The sequence below is a fragment of the Carlito syrichta genome, unplaced genomic scaffold (assembly GCF_000164805.1).
Source record: "Carlito syrichta isolate Samal-C Ts95f unplaced genomic scaffold, Tarsius_syrichta-2.0.1 Scaffold199527, whole genome shotgun sequence".
In the NCBI taxonomy this organism is placed as follows: Eukaryota; Metazoa; Chordata; class Mammalia; order Primates; family Tarsiidae; genus Carlito; species Carlito syrichta.
In genome coordinates this window covers 248,000-263,979 of record NW_007143623.1, presented here as the reverse complement: position 1 = coordinate 263,979, position 15,980 = coordinate 248,000, and the positions used below count along the sequence as shown (strand labels likewise).

General features: G+C 40.9%; 1 protein-coding gene across 1 annotated transcript in view; it reads left to right on the top strand.

The window, feature by feature from the left end:
* The window catches only part of RALGPS1 (Ral GEF with PH domain and SH3 binding motif 1), a 195,765-nt gene that overhangs the window by 31,858 nt on the left and 147,927 nt on the right, over positions 1-15,980 (top strand). Inside the window, exon 5 of the mRNA XM_008051572.1 lies at positions 10,320-10,446. Within this exon, the coding sequence (XP_008049763.1) occupies positions 10,320-10,446 (127 nt within the window). The remainder of the gene's footprint in view (positions 1-10,319; positions 10,447-15,980) is intronic.

Genomic DNA, 15,980 nt, shown 5'->3' with positions numbered 1-15,980 from the left:
AGAGATGAGGTCTTGCTGTCCAGGCGGGTCTCGAACCTGCGGGCTCAGGCAATCCACTCACCTCAGCCTCCCAAAGGCATGGGATTACAGGCTGAGCCACTGAGTCCGGCTGTTTTTTTGTGTTTTTAATCACCATTGCTACTGTGTGGAAAACAAATTGGATGACTGGTGGGAACCAAGCGTGGAAACTGGGGGCTATTTAGTAGGTTAGGGCCATCAGAGTGTGGCAGCAGATATGAAAGCAGCAGGCTGATATGGGTTGTGCTGGAGACAGCTGACAGGATGTGCCCTTGATGGGGTGCTGAGATGAAGAGAAAGAAATGAAGGGTGAGGCCTTGGTTTTGGACCTTAGCAACTGGGAAGCTGGTGAAACCTTTTCTCTGATCAGAATGATCCCAAGAAGAGACTGGCTGCTTTATGAGTAACCTGGGGGTATGGCATTCCTGGAATATAGGTGAGTTATTCATTACAGTAATTACAGTGCTAGACATGCCATGCACACGCGCATGTACCCACACCATGTATATGCACACATTTGTACATGCTCTACTTGCTCTGTGCATGTTCCTGGAGTGATTCCCTCTTTTCCACTCAGTTGATCCAAAGTTTGACTCATTTGCAGCAGCAATGTGAATTGAAGTTGTTGGCAGGTAGGAAATCACAGTTGATGGGTCAGGAGGCCGGGTCTGCAGTGTGGTGACCTGGGGGAACTGTCACTCCCAGACATTTGGGGGAAAAGGGCCATTGAGCTCTGCAGTTTAGAGAATGGTGCTTTCTACTGAGAACTAATGCTACTTTACAGATATCCCAGGACAGCAGATATAGAGCAGTCACATATCTTGGATTTCAGAGTCATTCATCGAGGTAGTGCCTTTGTTCCTCCTTTGTCTGATGCAGTGCCTCAGCAACTGCCCTCTGATGTTATTGAGAGATGATAATAGACCTGAGCCGCTTTTTTGAGGCATTTCTGAACATTGACTCAGGTGGGAGGTAAGACACGTGAAGGTTTGAGGAAATGGAGGCAGAGGAAACCAACATTTACAGTCTCCACTCACTCATTCTCTAGTCATTTATCAGTAGTACTGCCGGGAATTCTCAGAAATTCCTGGTCATAAATCTTTTGACATTTGCATCCTCATTTTCCTTGACATTGCCACAATATCGAATGCTGTTCATCACCTTCTTGGAAAATCTTTCTTCCCTTGACTTAATTATCTTCCTGCCACTCTTCCTGCCAGATGAGCCACTCTGATAGCTGGCTCCTCCTGAGTTTATTTGTTCCTATCTGATGTGGATATTCTGCATGGCTCTGACATCAGTTCCCATTTTCCATCCTTGGTGATCTCATTAGCTTGGGGAGCTTCAGCTGTTACCTTTGTATTCCCATGATGCCTGGCTCTTCAATTCTAGCCCCGACCTCTCTCCTGAGCCCTAGACCCCTGTTACATCTACCTGTTCCATAGAGCCCTCTGATTGCATGTTCCCTTGACAGCTTATACTTGGCATGTCTGAAATCAAATGTTTCCAGGAAAGTGACAGTGAATGCCAGAAAATTCTCTTAACAGACTCTTTTTTGGGATTTTAGGCAATGTGGTAGACTGAGGAATAAATCCCTTCCTTCCAATCTTCTGCTCCAAATACACAAACACAAATAAATTCTGACAAAATACAACCAAGTTAAAAAAAATCAACAAGTAAAGCTAAACTAGAAGTCAAGAAAGGGAAGTTACCATGTGCTAAAAATAATGAATGCTGTCATAGTTAGAACAGTGAGCAGAGTTCAGAGGATCCGCTGTGTAAGCTTTTGCAGCTATAGGCTAGGTTTGTAATATCTGCCCAGAGAGGAGAGTCAGGTTCCATATACATATGGACTGGAATTCAGCTCTCCATAGAAAGCAGGGAACCATTGGGTGTTGCTGCATCAAAAACCTCTGTCTAGCCTGGGAATCATGAGTAGGAAAAGTCATCTACGAGAAATTGTCACCCAAGCCTGTAACCTTACATGGCTAAGGGATCTGAATACACATGACCTGCATTTGCATGGGGACTTTAGGCCAAGAAATGATAGGCATGGAGATTAGGTGCATAAGCTCTTAAATCAGACACCCAGACTCAGCCCTACGTCTGCTTCTTACAGGATTAGATGAGTAAATGTATGAAAAAATATTTAGAACTATGCCCGGCACCTAGTAAGAGCTCAATAGGTATTAGCTGCTATAAATATCATTACTTTTATTTTCAACTCTTCTTGACTATTCTCCAGTGGGCTGGCAGAGGCCACCATCTTTGTATGACAAGCCCTTTTATTTATGGCTTGAACTACCTTTGTCTTCCAGCTGATCTCTTTGCTTCTGGTCTTTCTCTTTCTAGGCTACCTTCACACCACTACTGAGTGATCTACCCAAAATACAACTCTGGAGTTTTTATACTCCTGGTGAAAGAGAGTTTTTAGTGTTCTCCTCCCACCCACCTTGCTAGGCTGGGGTCTGTGCCACTGCTTCTCCAAAGTGGTATGCTTCAATACAGACATTTTGATGCCACTCTTTCTTTTGAATCTGCCATTTGAGTATTCATTTCATCACCTTCAATTTTATGATAATAAATATTTTGTTGGCCAATTTTTAATCATCATTTGGATTTCTGGTCCTGTGTTTCAGTGGTGCCTTTGAGAAAAGTTTAGATACTGAACTTGAATGAGAGAGAGGGTTGTTCCGTCCTCATGGGTAGTTTTGAGGGAAACTTGCATTTGTGAATGTGGTGGGTGGCAAAAGCATATGGTACTGAGCATCTTGCAAGTGCCAAGGACAAAATAGAGGCACTTTGGCAGTGGCAGTAAACACTAAAATGTTTCATACCTACTTCTTACCTACTTTCTGATCCCTGAAAGACAGGCCATAAACCTTTCAGCTGTGACTAGTGGAACATTTTCTACCACCAACAGCACAGCAACTCAGAGGCCCAAGTCATTGTGTGAGAGATGCAAGAATTGGCCCAAGAGATTTCCTGCTAAAACATATCCATAGTCAGCTTGCTAGTTCCCTTTTGATTAGTATGCACTGTTCATGATTAGTGGCTTGTGATTGGTACCCTGTTTGCAAGTTGAGCTGAAGTATCTGGAAAAGTAGAATAAGTAGCTAAAATGGTGGTCACGTGCCCATGGTATCATATGACCACATCAAAACCAAACTTTACCAAAAGGTGAGTTTCATCTCTCCCTTACCTTTCTAGTCTTATCCAAAGAAACACTGACCTTACATCCGAGCTAAATTGTTGTTTCCTTGGATATCCTTGTGTGTATGTGTGTATCCTACCTCTAGGCCAATGTTCATGCCTGCTGGGGTCTCTGGAAACCCCATCTGTGTTTGTCAAATCCTTCAAGACTTGTTTTTAGGACTACCTTTTCCTGAAGTTCCTCCTTCTCTTAATGGAGTTTGTTCTTTCCCGTTAGAGCACTCTCCTGTGTATTTCTGAGCCTTCCTTGCCTTAGCTAGGCCTTTTTATCTCTCAACCAGGTTGAACAAATGTAATGCATATTTGATGCCTGATTCTTTGCGTACCCCTAGACCAGCTCTGGGCTCTGAATGGGCCCTTGGCAAATTTATATTAGGGGATCAATCTCAACCTCCTGGCTTACCTCTTGGGACTTTGTGGGCATGTCTTCTGGGGTTGTCATGGGTGGAATAAAAAAAATTAACAAAATTATTATAAATAGATTATGAAATTGTCCTACAAGATTATACATTGTATATGTGTGTGTATATGCATGTGATGGGATACATTTACATATCTATATGTGTGTGCATGTAGCTGTTAAAGAACTTTTTTTAATAAGGTAAAATAATGACTCATATGAATATAAAATGAATACTTGTCAAAGGTTTTATTTAACTCATTAATTAATGAGCGAACCAGTAAGATATTACAACTGTATCAGAAGAGAACCCAGAATATCACACTTTTATAGTCAGATAAGGAATACTAAAATAACTTTAAAAATTGATGCAAAATTAGTAATTATTTCCTAGGTAATAATCAGTGATGCTCTATGAGACACAATTTGCCTTTTCTAGGGACAAGAATTATTTGCATTATTGCATTTCTATAAGTTAACTTGTCTTTATGTGGTTTAAGATAGCCTTAGTCAAAGACAAATATGGATAGCTAGCCAGGACACCACCACTAAATTTCAAAGTTACAGTTTTCCTTATGTTGCACACAGTGGGCTCCATTGCATCTGATATTTTGCATTAGATATGTGACTTTGAAGGTTTTTTATTTTCCAGAAATGGGCGTTTTTTATTCAAATAAGTAAAAGAAAGATTCTAAAAAAATGTTCCAGTTTCATTCCTTACTGATTCCATACTCAGTCTGCTGAATCCATTGGTCCATAGATTATCCACAGCACTGAAAATTCTTTCCATACCAACAGTAGACACTGGAGTTGAAATAGAATTTTGAGCCAGTTTTAGCATATTTGGAGCAAGAGGCTCTTTGTTGAAAAATATTTCCATGTATCAGAAATGTTATTTTCTCGAGGCAAGGGAACAAGACACCAATGTCCTCATAAAGAAAATTTGGAGGAACTTTTATTTTCCCTTTCCGTGGATTTGAACTACTTTACCAGAAAGGGAAGGTGGTATGGTTCATGATCAGTCAAATACAAGTGCCACATGGAAGGTACTCAGCATGACAAGGGAAATTTCCAAAAGCAAATACTTCTTCAAGTACTTCACCAAGATTTGTGATCTTCTAGCTTTTGATCTTGTAGTTTGAGTCCCATTTATCCCTTGTACCATGAAAATGATTTAAAAACAGTAAGCAGGGATTTTATTTTTATCTTGTAATTTAAGTTCACTTTGCATATGCAGTTATAGCCCCTTTCTTAATCCTATATTATATGGTTTTACCTTTCTTGTGTAGAGGTTTTTCCTCTTTTCTTGATATTTTGAGAAAATTAGCTCTTAGGTTTAAATTATTTGTTCTGTAGGTTTGATGTTTAGCTCTATTTTGTTTTTTAACACACTAATTTTACATTTTACCTATTAATATATTTCTCCTATTTCCTCAATTCTAATTCTATTTGTTTATTTATTTAAAGATGTGGGGTACAATTCAGGATTAGGTATACAAATGTTCATTATGCAGGTACCCTTGTTGATGAGGTGTGCCCTCCATCCCCTGGCAGTTTCCCACTACTGCCAATCCCACTCTCCCCTCCTCTGGCAGTTTCCTACTACTACCAATCCCTTTTTTATACTATTATAATAATTGTTCAAGGTCTGCTTGTGAGTGAGAACATGTGTTACTCAAGTTCTTTGTTTCTTTGATAGATCACTCAGTATTATAGACTCTAAGTCCATTAAGTTGATGTGAAGTTTATCATTTTGTCCCTCTTTATGGCTGCATAATATTCCATTGTGTACATGTACCACATTTTTTTAATCCAGTTCCCTTTTGATGGGCAGCATGGTTAGTTTCATATTTTTGCTATTGTGAATAATGCTGCAATAAATATGCATGTGGAGGTATCTTTTTCATAGAGTGACTTGAGTTCTTAAATTCATGAGTTGAATATTTAGTTCATTTATTCTAGTTTTTGTTTAGTTATAAATGAATTTAAAACTACAAATATTTTTTTGGCCGGGCTTGATGGCTCAGCCTATAATCCCAGCACTTTGGGAGGCCGAAGCGAGTGGATTGCCAGAGTCCCTGGGTTTGAGACCAGCCTGGGCAACTTGGCAAGACCTCGTCTCTACAATAAAATTAGCCAGGCATGGTAGCGCGCGCCTGTAGTTCCGGCTACTTGGAAGGCTGAGGCGGAAGGATCGCTGAAACCCAGCAGGTCAACACTGGGATGACTGTGAGTGTGCCACTGCACTGTAGCCTGGGCAACAGAGTGAGACTCCAACTCAAAAAAAAAAAAAATACAAATTTTTTTTCCTAATATAGCTTTGACCTCATCACATAGTTTAACATATAGTATTCTAATTGTTTGTGGTTTGTAAATAATCTGTAATCCTGACTTTAATTTACTCTTGTGCTCAAGAATTACTGGAATATCCCAATATTTCCAACAAATTGGATTTTTAAGTTATTGTTGTTTTTCTCACTATTCTTTTACGCAACAAATATTTTAGCAGTGTTTCCTATGTCAGGAATCATACCAGGTGCAGGGAATAGTTGAGTGAATGCAACTAGCATGCTGCCCTTCTACATGTGATCCCTCATTTGCTGAGTGAGACACAAATGTAACTACACAATCAATTACAATTGTAATAAATATTATGGAAGAAAATCTCAGGGTGCCCCCAAGACTTCAAAACTTTACTAAAAGTGAAGTTGACTATTATGTTCAGTGAACTTTTCTTTAATATTACTTACCTCTTTTCTTGACTCCAGGTAAGCAAATCATTGATTTTCTTGTCTGTAGTTCTGGATTCTTCCTGGGGCTTTCCATAAACTCTAAACTCTAAAATCTGAAGGACCCTCAATTCATATGAGGTTTGCCGTTTATGGTTCTACTTGTAATGAAATCTTAAAATGTGTAAGTAAATGTTGTCATTTTCTGAGTAAACAAGTCCTATATTTAAAAAATTAAATCTTTTTTTTTTTGAGTTGGAGTCTCATTCCTTCACCCAGGCTGGAGTGTAGTGGTACACATGCTCACGGCCACCCCAGTGTTGACCTGCTGGGCTCCAGGGATCCCTCTGCCTCAGCTTTCCAAGTAGCTGGAACTACAGATACATGCTACCATGCCCGGCTATTTTTTTTTTTTTATTGTCAAGATGAAATCTCACCAAGTTCCCCGAACTGGTCTTGAACCCGCAGGCTCAGGCAATCCACTTGCCTCGGCCTCCCAAAGTGCTGGGATTACAGGCTGAGCCACTGAGCCCGGCTTAAAAAAATAAATCTTAAAAGAATTTTTATCAGCATAATACATGCACTTTAATTTTAAAAATCACCAAGTACTGAAAGGCTCAATAAACAACTGGCACTCATTATTCCACCTCTCTATGCTCCACCACTTCCAGTTATTTAGTAGCTTCTTTTGGTAGTGTCTGCCACATTTTCACCAATGCACTTTTGCTACAGTTTCTTGACCCATCCATTTTAGGCAGCATCTAATGACTTCTTTTCCTAAACCACCTTCCCTCATTCTTCAAACATACTCATTGCAATAGTTAAGTCACTTGCTAAATGAGTATTCAGTGTTTTAATGACTAGGAATGAGTAGATATGCTTCATTGTATAGTCAAATAGTAAACTATGAATAAGATGACCTTTCTTGAATATTTTTTCATTTCCATGGAATTGCTAACTTCTTTTTTAAAAAAATTATTTGTACCATATCTACCAGGGGTGTGTGTGTATGTGTGTGTGTGTATGTGTGCGCGCACACATACACACACACACACACACACATGCATACATACACAGTCTTAAAATTATTTTTTATTATATATAATAAATATTTGTCCTTCCTACCATGTGCCATCATATCAGGTTTTTTAACAAGCCTTCTTTTTCTCTGGAGACGTCTCTTCTGGGGATGATCCAATATGGACCAGTTGTTCTTAAAGCATGCTGTTCATAGTCATTCCAGAATCTCCCTTTACTACTCCTGGATTTGATCCCATTTCCTGTATCCCATGTCTTGCTGCTCCTGGTTTATTCCTTCATTTTGCTAGAGGAATTCCTCAAGTAGTTTTCAAATACATCATAGGAGATATATGTTCTGAGTTTTGTCATGTCTTGTAGTGACCTATGCATTATTCTTGAGAAATCTGATGCTTTAATGAATATCATTTGTGGGCACTGAGGGAAGCAGGTGAGCGAAGTTAACCAGATCCAGCCCTTCTGAATGTGTGTGTGAGTATGTGTGAGTGCAGGGTTGTATACAGATGACATACCAATCCTCACTGAGGCGCTGTCTATATAGGTACTAGGCAGGCTGGGCAGGTAGGCTAAACATGGCAGGGTACATGGGTAATGTCCCAGCTAGGATCAGAGAATCAGCAACCTGAGCACTGGGAGCCTGCGTGACTCAGCCACGGTGCGTGTGAGGAGGATATCTAGATTTGTTTGACTGCTGGCATTACCAAAGAAGTAAAAGTGTTCTAGGTTGCATTAATAAAAATATGAATAATTGGGTAGTTTGCAACTAGGTGTCTGGTTCTGATCTGGTTATATATTGTTCATTTGGTGAATTTCTCATCCTTAAGTGTTCATTTCAAGTTCTGCCTTTCTATAAAGCTTTCCTTGGTACTTCCCATGCCTGTAATTCATTTATTTTGTCTGGGCTATTTACTTACAATGTTATAATATGTATACCTCCTCTATTGAATTGAGTTCCTCAAGGTTATTTGGGCAAATCATTTAATACTTTATTATGAACCTGAAATGGAGGCAATAGCCCTGGCTCCATTTTTACCACTGGACTTTGTAAAGATCAGAAAAGTTGTATATTATAGTGCTTTACAGACAGCAAGTAGAAGATGGCATTTATTCCTGTTCATTTTAGCAAACCAGTTCAGCAACCACTGTTTGGGGCATTTGTGTAGCATCCCCACAGTGATGTGTCCTGAAATTTTCAGTGGGAAAATTTGCTTTCATTCTCCAATGTCTTCAGCACTGGAAGCTTCTTTTCAGCATATTATTTTACCTCTTCTCCCTGAATTTCTTAAGCTGTCACTGCTCATATGCAATAGGCTGTCTCATGGCTGTATTCTCTGTGGCTCCAGAGGCTAGGGATGGATGAATCAGACAGGGCTTGACCAAAGTAGCCTGGGGCTCCCTGATACACCAACATGGCCTGAGTCTGGGATCTGCAGACTCCAGTCTCAGGAACTACACTGCTTCCCCTGATGCTGGGCAGTCATTGTCTGCTTCTCCCTGATGCGTGGTGGACCTGAACACTGGCTTATGTCAGTCTGATAGATATGTTGGATCTGTTGGTCTAGGTCCTTACAGACCTTTGATGTCTCAACACCAAGCTTGACCAAGAGTGCTCCAGGCCTGGGGTTTCTCTTTATTTACATCTTGGTCTTAGCCATTGACCTCCAATTCCAGAAGCATTTGGTCCTGGCAGCTAAGAGGACCCTTCAGGGGAGCTCCCAGCATCAGTCTCATGCTGTGCCAAGGCCATCTCTCCCCAGTTTCTCCTTTCAAAACCTGTCTCTGCCTAGACTCCTTTTCTGAAAACCTTTGTATTCAAGGAGGCTTATGGCCATTTTTGGGTACTAGGCCTTTACTTGGGACATGCAGGATGACTACAGTGGTAGTCTTGAAAACCAGGAGTTAACTTTCTTTTTTTTGAGTTGGAGTCTCATTTTGTTGCCCAGGCTGGAGTATAGTAGCACACTCATGGTCACCCCAGCGTCAACCTGCTGGGCTCCGGCAATCCTTCCACCTCAGCCTTCCAAGTAGCTGGAACTACAGGCACACACTACCATGCCTGGCTAATTTTTTGATTTACTGTAGAGATGAGGTCTCGCCAAGTTGCCCAAGCTGGTCCCGAACACGTGGGCTCAGGCAATCCACTCGCCTCAGCCTCCCAAAGTTCTGGGATTACAGGCTGAGCCACCAAACCCGGCAGGAGTTAACTTTTTATTTTTTCCTTTTGACAGGGCTCCATATATACATTGAGCTACCTTTTTCCTGGTGACCAGCTTTATATACCAGATATCTCAGTCACAAAGAATCTTGCTTATCTAATCTCTGGCTGTGGATACCTGCTCATCCTGTCAGTGCTTAACTAAGTTGCCTCTTCAATGGTTGCATATGGAAAAGAAAGTTGGCTTCTTTTGTTTAAAATATCACACCCAGTGTAAATATGACCCAGTGGGGTTGTGGGGAATCTGGAGGAGATAGCCTGAATTAGAGTGATGGCCTGGCTGTGTGCACAACATGTATATGTGAATTGTGTGAAACTTACTGGGGCCTTCAGCCTTGGAAATGTTGAGGAGAAAGCAAATATTTGTGGATTCAAGGAAGGAGACTTGGTGTAGCTGTGAAATAACTCTTCAGTTGACCCTGAGCAGTTTGCTTTTCTCTTTGATTGCCTTGCTATTGTAGGGTCTCTGCACCCACAGAGGTTGCTGCTATATGAGATTATATGGAAATGACAAGACTGAGGTTGTGAAACATTTCATCTCTGAAACAGCCTTTTAAAATCCTTAGTTGTGCCCAGGATTGGTGCACCGTAGACATGCCATTTAGGATGTTTCCTTTCAGTCTTTGTCCACAGTTATCCTCTCTCCTTAGGTTCTTCCAGAGTATTTCTTTTCTCTCTCATACTCTATATTTTTTTCTCATTCCAGCTTTTGAATAGAAAAGACAAGACCACCTTTGAGAAATTAGACTATCTGATGTCTAAAGAAGATAATTACAAGCGGACTCGGGAGTATATTCGAAGCCTGAAGATGGTTCCAAGTATTCCCTATCTAGGTAGGAGTTTAAGTTGGTTTATTATTTTTTAAGAAACTTGCTTAGTGCCAAATAAGATGTTTTTTATAGTTTCTCGTTAAGAAGTTTCCAAATAGTGTCATGGACCATGGATAAAGAGGCAATTGGTTGACTCTTTGGATAGGAACAGATTGGTGATACTTCTCAGGAATGGGATCCTGGATGAGGGTGATAAACACAGGATGTTCTGCTTCTGTACAAGTGACCTATAGACCCCAAAGCTCCCCAAACTGCAGCCCAGACAGTTCACAGTGACAGTGACAAGCCTCTTATAGGTTCATACACATCCTCACAAACTAGGGGAACTCAGGCACAAGCATTCTGTTCTGATTTTCTGGGCACTATTAGTATATTTCTTAATATTCATACAAACAAAATTATAGTTATGCTTGTTAATTTTTATTATTAATTTTTCTCATTAGAAAATAATGTAAGTTCCTTGTAAGGAATTAGGAAGACAAGAAAGATAATATTTGTTATCCCAACTAAACTTATTTTGCTTCATAGCTTATCATTCATTTGGGCATGTATAAAATATATATGTTTACTCTATCCTGAACACTTAATGTTATTATCTGCATTTCTGTACTAGGACTCAATCCTATCAGTTGAATTTGTCAATTTCGAGTCTGCTTTCTAATATTGATATCTAATATCTAATAAGATATTTATTCATTTTCATTTGTTTCCAGGAATCTTTTAATTTCTGTTTTGATTTCTGTATTGACCCAGGAATTGTTCAGCATCATGCTGTTTAGTGTCTATGTCTTTGTTGGTTTTGGGAAAACTTTTTGGTGGTGATATTTATTTTTATTCCACTGTGGTCTGAAAAGGTGCATGGCAATATTTCAATCTTGTGAAATTTGTTTATGCTTGATTTATGGCCAAGGATGTGGTCAGTCTTGGAGTATGTTCCATGGTGATGAGTAGAATGTATATTCTGTGGTTGTTGGGCAGAGTGTTCTGTAAGTATCTACAAAGTCCATTTGGTCAAGCATCAAGTTGAGGTTCTGGATATCTGTTAATTATTTGCCTTGATGATCTATCTGGGGTAGTTAGTGAGGTATTTAAGTCCCCATCTATGATAGTGTTTGAGTCAACATCTTTTTTTAGTTTACTTAGTAGCTACTTTATAAAAGCTGGAGCTCCTGTGTTGGGTGCATATTTGTTTAGGATGGATATTTCTTGTTGATGAATTGAACCTTTTATCATTATGTAGTGTCCTTTTATATCTTTTTAAATTTTTGATAGCTTAAAGGTTGTTTTGTCTGATATTAAGATCATGACTCTTGCCTTCTTTTGTGATCTGTTTGCCTGAAAATTTGTTTTCCATCCTCTAACTTTGAGTCTTTAGGCGTCCTTTGTGGTGAGATGAGTTTCCTGGAGGCAGCAAACTACTGGGTCATGTGTTTTTATCCAGTTTGCCATTCTTTGTCTTTTCAGTGGTGCATTTAGTCCATTCATGTTCTGGCTGATTATTGAAATATGAGAGTTTGTCCCTGACATAATGCTCTTATATGGCTGTTTTGTTTCATTTAACTTTTGTGTTCATATATGTGTGTGTGTTTTTACTTTTGCAGGTATGCTGTGTGTTCTGCTGCTTCTGTGCTTGTGATCTTGTGAAGTATATGATCTTTCTTTTGTTTTTTTTTTCTTCTGTGCAGCACCTTTTTTTCCAATTTTTTATTTTAAAGCTGTGGGGTACAATTCAGGGTTAGGTCTACAAATGTTCATTATGCAGGTATTCTTGTCATAGCACATTTTTAAGTGTCTCCTGTAGAGCTGGTCTCAAAGCAGCATATTCTCTTAGGGATTGGATGTCTGGGAAGGATTTTAATTCTTCATTGCTGATGAGTTTAGCTTGGCTGGGTATGAAATTCTTGGTTGAAATTGTTTATCCTTGAGAACATTAAAGATTGAGGTCTAGCTGGGCTCGGTGGCTCAACCTGTAATCCTGCACTTTGGGAGGCTGAGGTGAGTGGATTGCCTGAGCCCGTGGGTTCGAGACCCGCTTGGGCAACTTGGCAAGACCTCATCTCTACAATAAACCAAAAATTGGCCAGGCGTGGTAGCACGTGCCTGTAGTTCCAGCTACTTGGAAGGCTGAGGCGGAAGGATCGCCAGAACCCAGCAGGTTGAGCCTGCGGTGGCCGGGAGTGGCCACTGCACTCCAGTCTGGGCGACAGAGTGAGACTCCAACTCAAAAGAAAAAAAAAAACAAACAAACAAAGATTGAAGTCCAATTCCTTTTGTCCTGTATTGTTTCTGCAGATAAGTCTGCAGTAATTCTGATCGGTCTCCCCTGGTAGGTAGTCTGACATTTTTCCCTTGCTGCCTTTAGGACGTTTTCTTTTATGCCTAATTTGTAGGTGAATTATCATGGGTCTAGGGGTTGGTCTTCTCATAAGATGTCTTTTAGGGGTTCTCTGGATCTCTTGTGCTTCTATAGTTGTCTCTCTGACCAGATGAGGGAAGTTTTCTTGAATGACCTCATGGAATGTTTGTTCTATGGTTTTTTTTGTTTCTCTATTTCAGGTGTTTCAATCAGACATAGGTATGTTTTCTTGATAAAATCGCATTTCTCTTGGAGAGTTTCCTCTTTTTTCTTAAGTTTAAAAAAAAAAAAAAATATATATATATATTGAGTTGGAGTCTCACTCTGTCGCCCAGATTGGAGTGCAGTGGCTGCTCCTGGCCACTGTAGCCTCGACCTGCTGGGCTCCGGCGATCCTTCTGCCTCAACCTTCCAAGTAGCCGGAATTATAGGCATGCGCTACCATATCCGGCTGATTTTTTGATTTATTGTAGAGATGAGGTCTCACTGCCCAGGCGGGTCTCGAACCCGCGGGCTCAGGCAATCTACTCACCTCAGCCTCCCAAAGGCATAGGATTACAGGCTGAGCCACCGAGCCTGGCTTTTAAAAATATTTTTAATAGATTGGGTTAATTTCTTATTTTGGTTTTCTAGCTCTGAGATTCATTCTTCTGCTTCGTCAGTTCTGCTTCCCATGCTTTTCAGTTTGTTATTTTTTCTTGGATGGAGTTCTTTATATTTGCTTTCTTGAGTCTGTCTAGCTCCATTGCAATTTCATTTAGTTTTGCATTTCTTGATTTTTATTCTTTCTATCCAGTAATTCTCTGATCTTCATAAGTACCTTCTGAGTACTGTCGTTCTCAGAGATAGCCATTGTTTGTGCCCCAGTAGCTGTTCTTTCTAGCACTAACTCTTTGCTGGGACTCTGAAGGTTACTGACAGTTTTTTTATTGGGTTTTCTTCATTTGTAGCAGTCCTATTATCTTTCTCTTTAATTCTTTTTCTCAGTGGAAAATGGAGATGAAGTTACTTTTGATATTTGCTCTACCTTTTTTCCTTCCTTGAGCCAGGGCTCTGAGTTTGTTCAATTATGAAGTAGGACTGGAGGTGGGGCATTGTTCTGTCTCTTTTCAATTTTGAGCACTTACTAAGGGGTGGAGGGGGCTGCAAGTATTCTGAACCTATTGGCAGGTCATAATGTTTGCTATCTGGTGAATGGGCCACCTGGGACTCACTCTTCATCTCTGCACAATATGACCTTACAGTGGGTATGCTTGCATAGACCCTGAGTCCAAGACAGGGTATAAGAGGGAAAAGAGAGAAAAAAGAGAAAGGAGGAGACAGAGAAAAAGAAGAAAGAAAAATATAAAAAGAAAAAAGAAAGAAACCATACAAAAAGAAAGAAAGAGAACAAAGAAAGAGAAATAGGGGAAGGCAAGAAAAGAGAAAACCAAAGAAAGAACAAAGAAAGGGAAATAGGGGAAGGCAAGAAAAGAGAAAACCAGCCGGGCTCGGTGGCTCAGCCTGTAATCCCGCACCTTTGGGAGGCTGAGGTGAGTGGATTTCCTGAGCCCATGGGTTCGAGACCCGCCTGGGCAGCGAGACCTCATCTCTATAATAAATCAAAAACTCAGCCGGGCGTAGTAGCACATGCCTGTAATTCTGGCTACTTGGAAGGCTGAGGTGGAAGGATCGCTGGAGCCCAGCAGGCGAGGCTGTGGTGGCTGGGAACAGCCACTACACTCCAGTCTGGGTGACAGAATGAGACTCCAACTCAAAAAAAAGAAAAGAGAAAACCAACTAACAAACAAAGCAACCAAACGAAATAAACAGACCAATACCACCCCCCAAAAAAACCAAAAAAAAAAAAAAAGCTGATAAAGTGTTCTCAGCTTTAGTATGTCTCTTTGAGGGGCAGGGCTTCCTCTTATGATGGGTTCTGTGACTGCAGAGCTGTTACTGCAGGTTCCATATTCGCTGTTGAAACTTAAGATGTTAGAATCTTATTCTCCTGCTGCCTGCAATTGGTAGCTGTCACATGTCCGTGTGAGAGAAGGGGGCTGAAATAACTTGACACAGCATTTCTCAGGATCTCATCCCCTTCCTTTCTCTCCCAGCATGGTCACAGCTCCCAGGGTGCCCAGTTCACTGCAGGGGAATAGGGCCTTCTGTCTCTGCCCTCCCAATCTCTTTCACTTATTGCTGTGGGAGTCGGGCGGGGGGAAAGTCAGTTAAATACTCACCAGCCTCCTTCTTGGCAGTTTTTCTGTCTGCATCTATTGCCCAGCAGTTGGCTCAGGGTGGAGGGTGGATCTTCTACATCTGTCATTAACCACCAGGGCTTGTTCACTGGGGGCAATGTTCTCTAAGGTTGCAAGGAGCAACCCCAACACAATGCAGAGATAACACCTAGTCTCAAGATCAGTTCTGCTATTCTGCAGAGGCTGCCCTGGAGCACGTCTCTGCCCAGGCGCTAGAAAGTCTGGTCAGTTTCTCTGCTGGCTGCGGTTCTTGTCACCAAGGGAGTTGATAGTTCCCTCTCCAGCAGTTACCACTCAGTCTGCAGATCTTGGGACCCAGTGACTAGGCTCTGGAGTCTAGTCCAGTTTTGGGGTGGCTTCTCCCTGTTGTTTCTTCAGGACTCTGCCTCAGGTTCCCTCACCTGCCTCTGTTGCCTTCGCTGCCAGTGTTCAGCCTGGCGCTGTGGAGTTGGGATCAGCAATTACTCTATCATTTCTTCCTGGGATGAACTCTATTGATTTTAGAAAATGGTGCTCAACTTCTGCGCTCCAGGAAGTGCTAGGGTCCAGGCAGAGCTGCTGCAGCACTAGTGTCTTCACCAGGAGGGCCCTGGCTACTTGCTCTCCAGTTAGCCTCTCATACTCCTGTTTACACACAAAAACACATGCAGAGTTGTCCATACAATCACTCATACACACTGGGACTTCTGCAGTCCTACTGGCTATGCCATTGTCTTCCCAGAAATCTCAAATTTATGGCTTTACATTTATATTTTATAAATGCTTTCGGGAGGAGAGGTTGTGTCAATTTTTACTTTCATCAGAAGGGGATAAAATTACCTGTTTTCCCCACATGAACAAATACTGTGTATTTTCATCTTTCTCTTTCTTTCTTTCTTTCTTTCTTTCTTTCTTTCTTTCTTTCTTTCTTTCTTTCTTTCTTTCTCTTTTTCTTTTTCTTT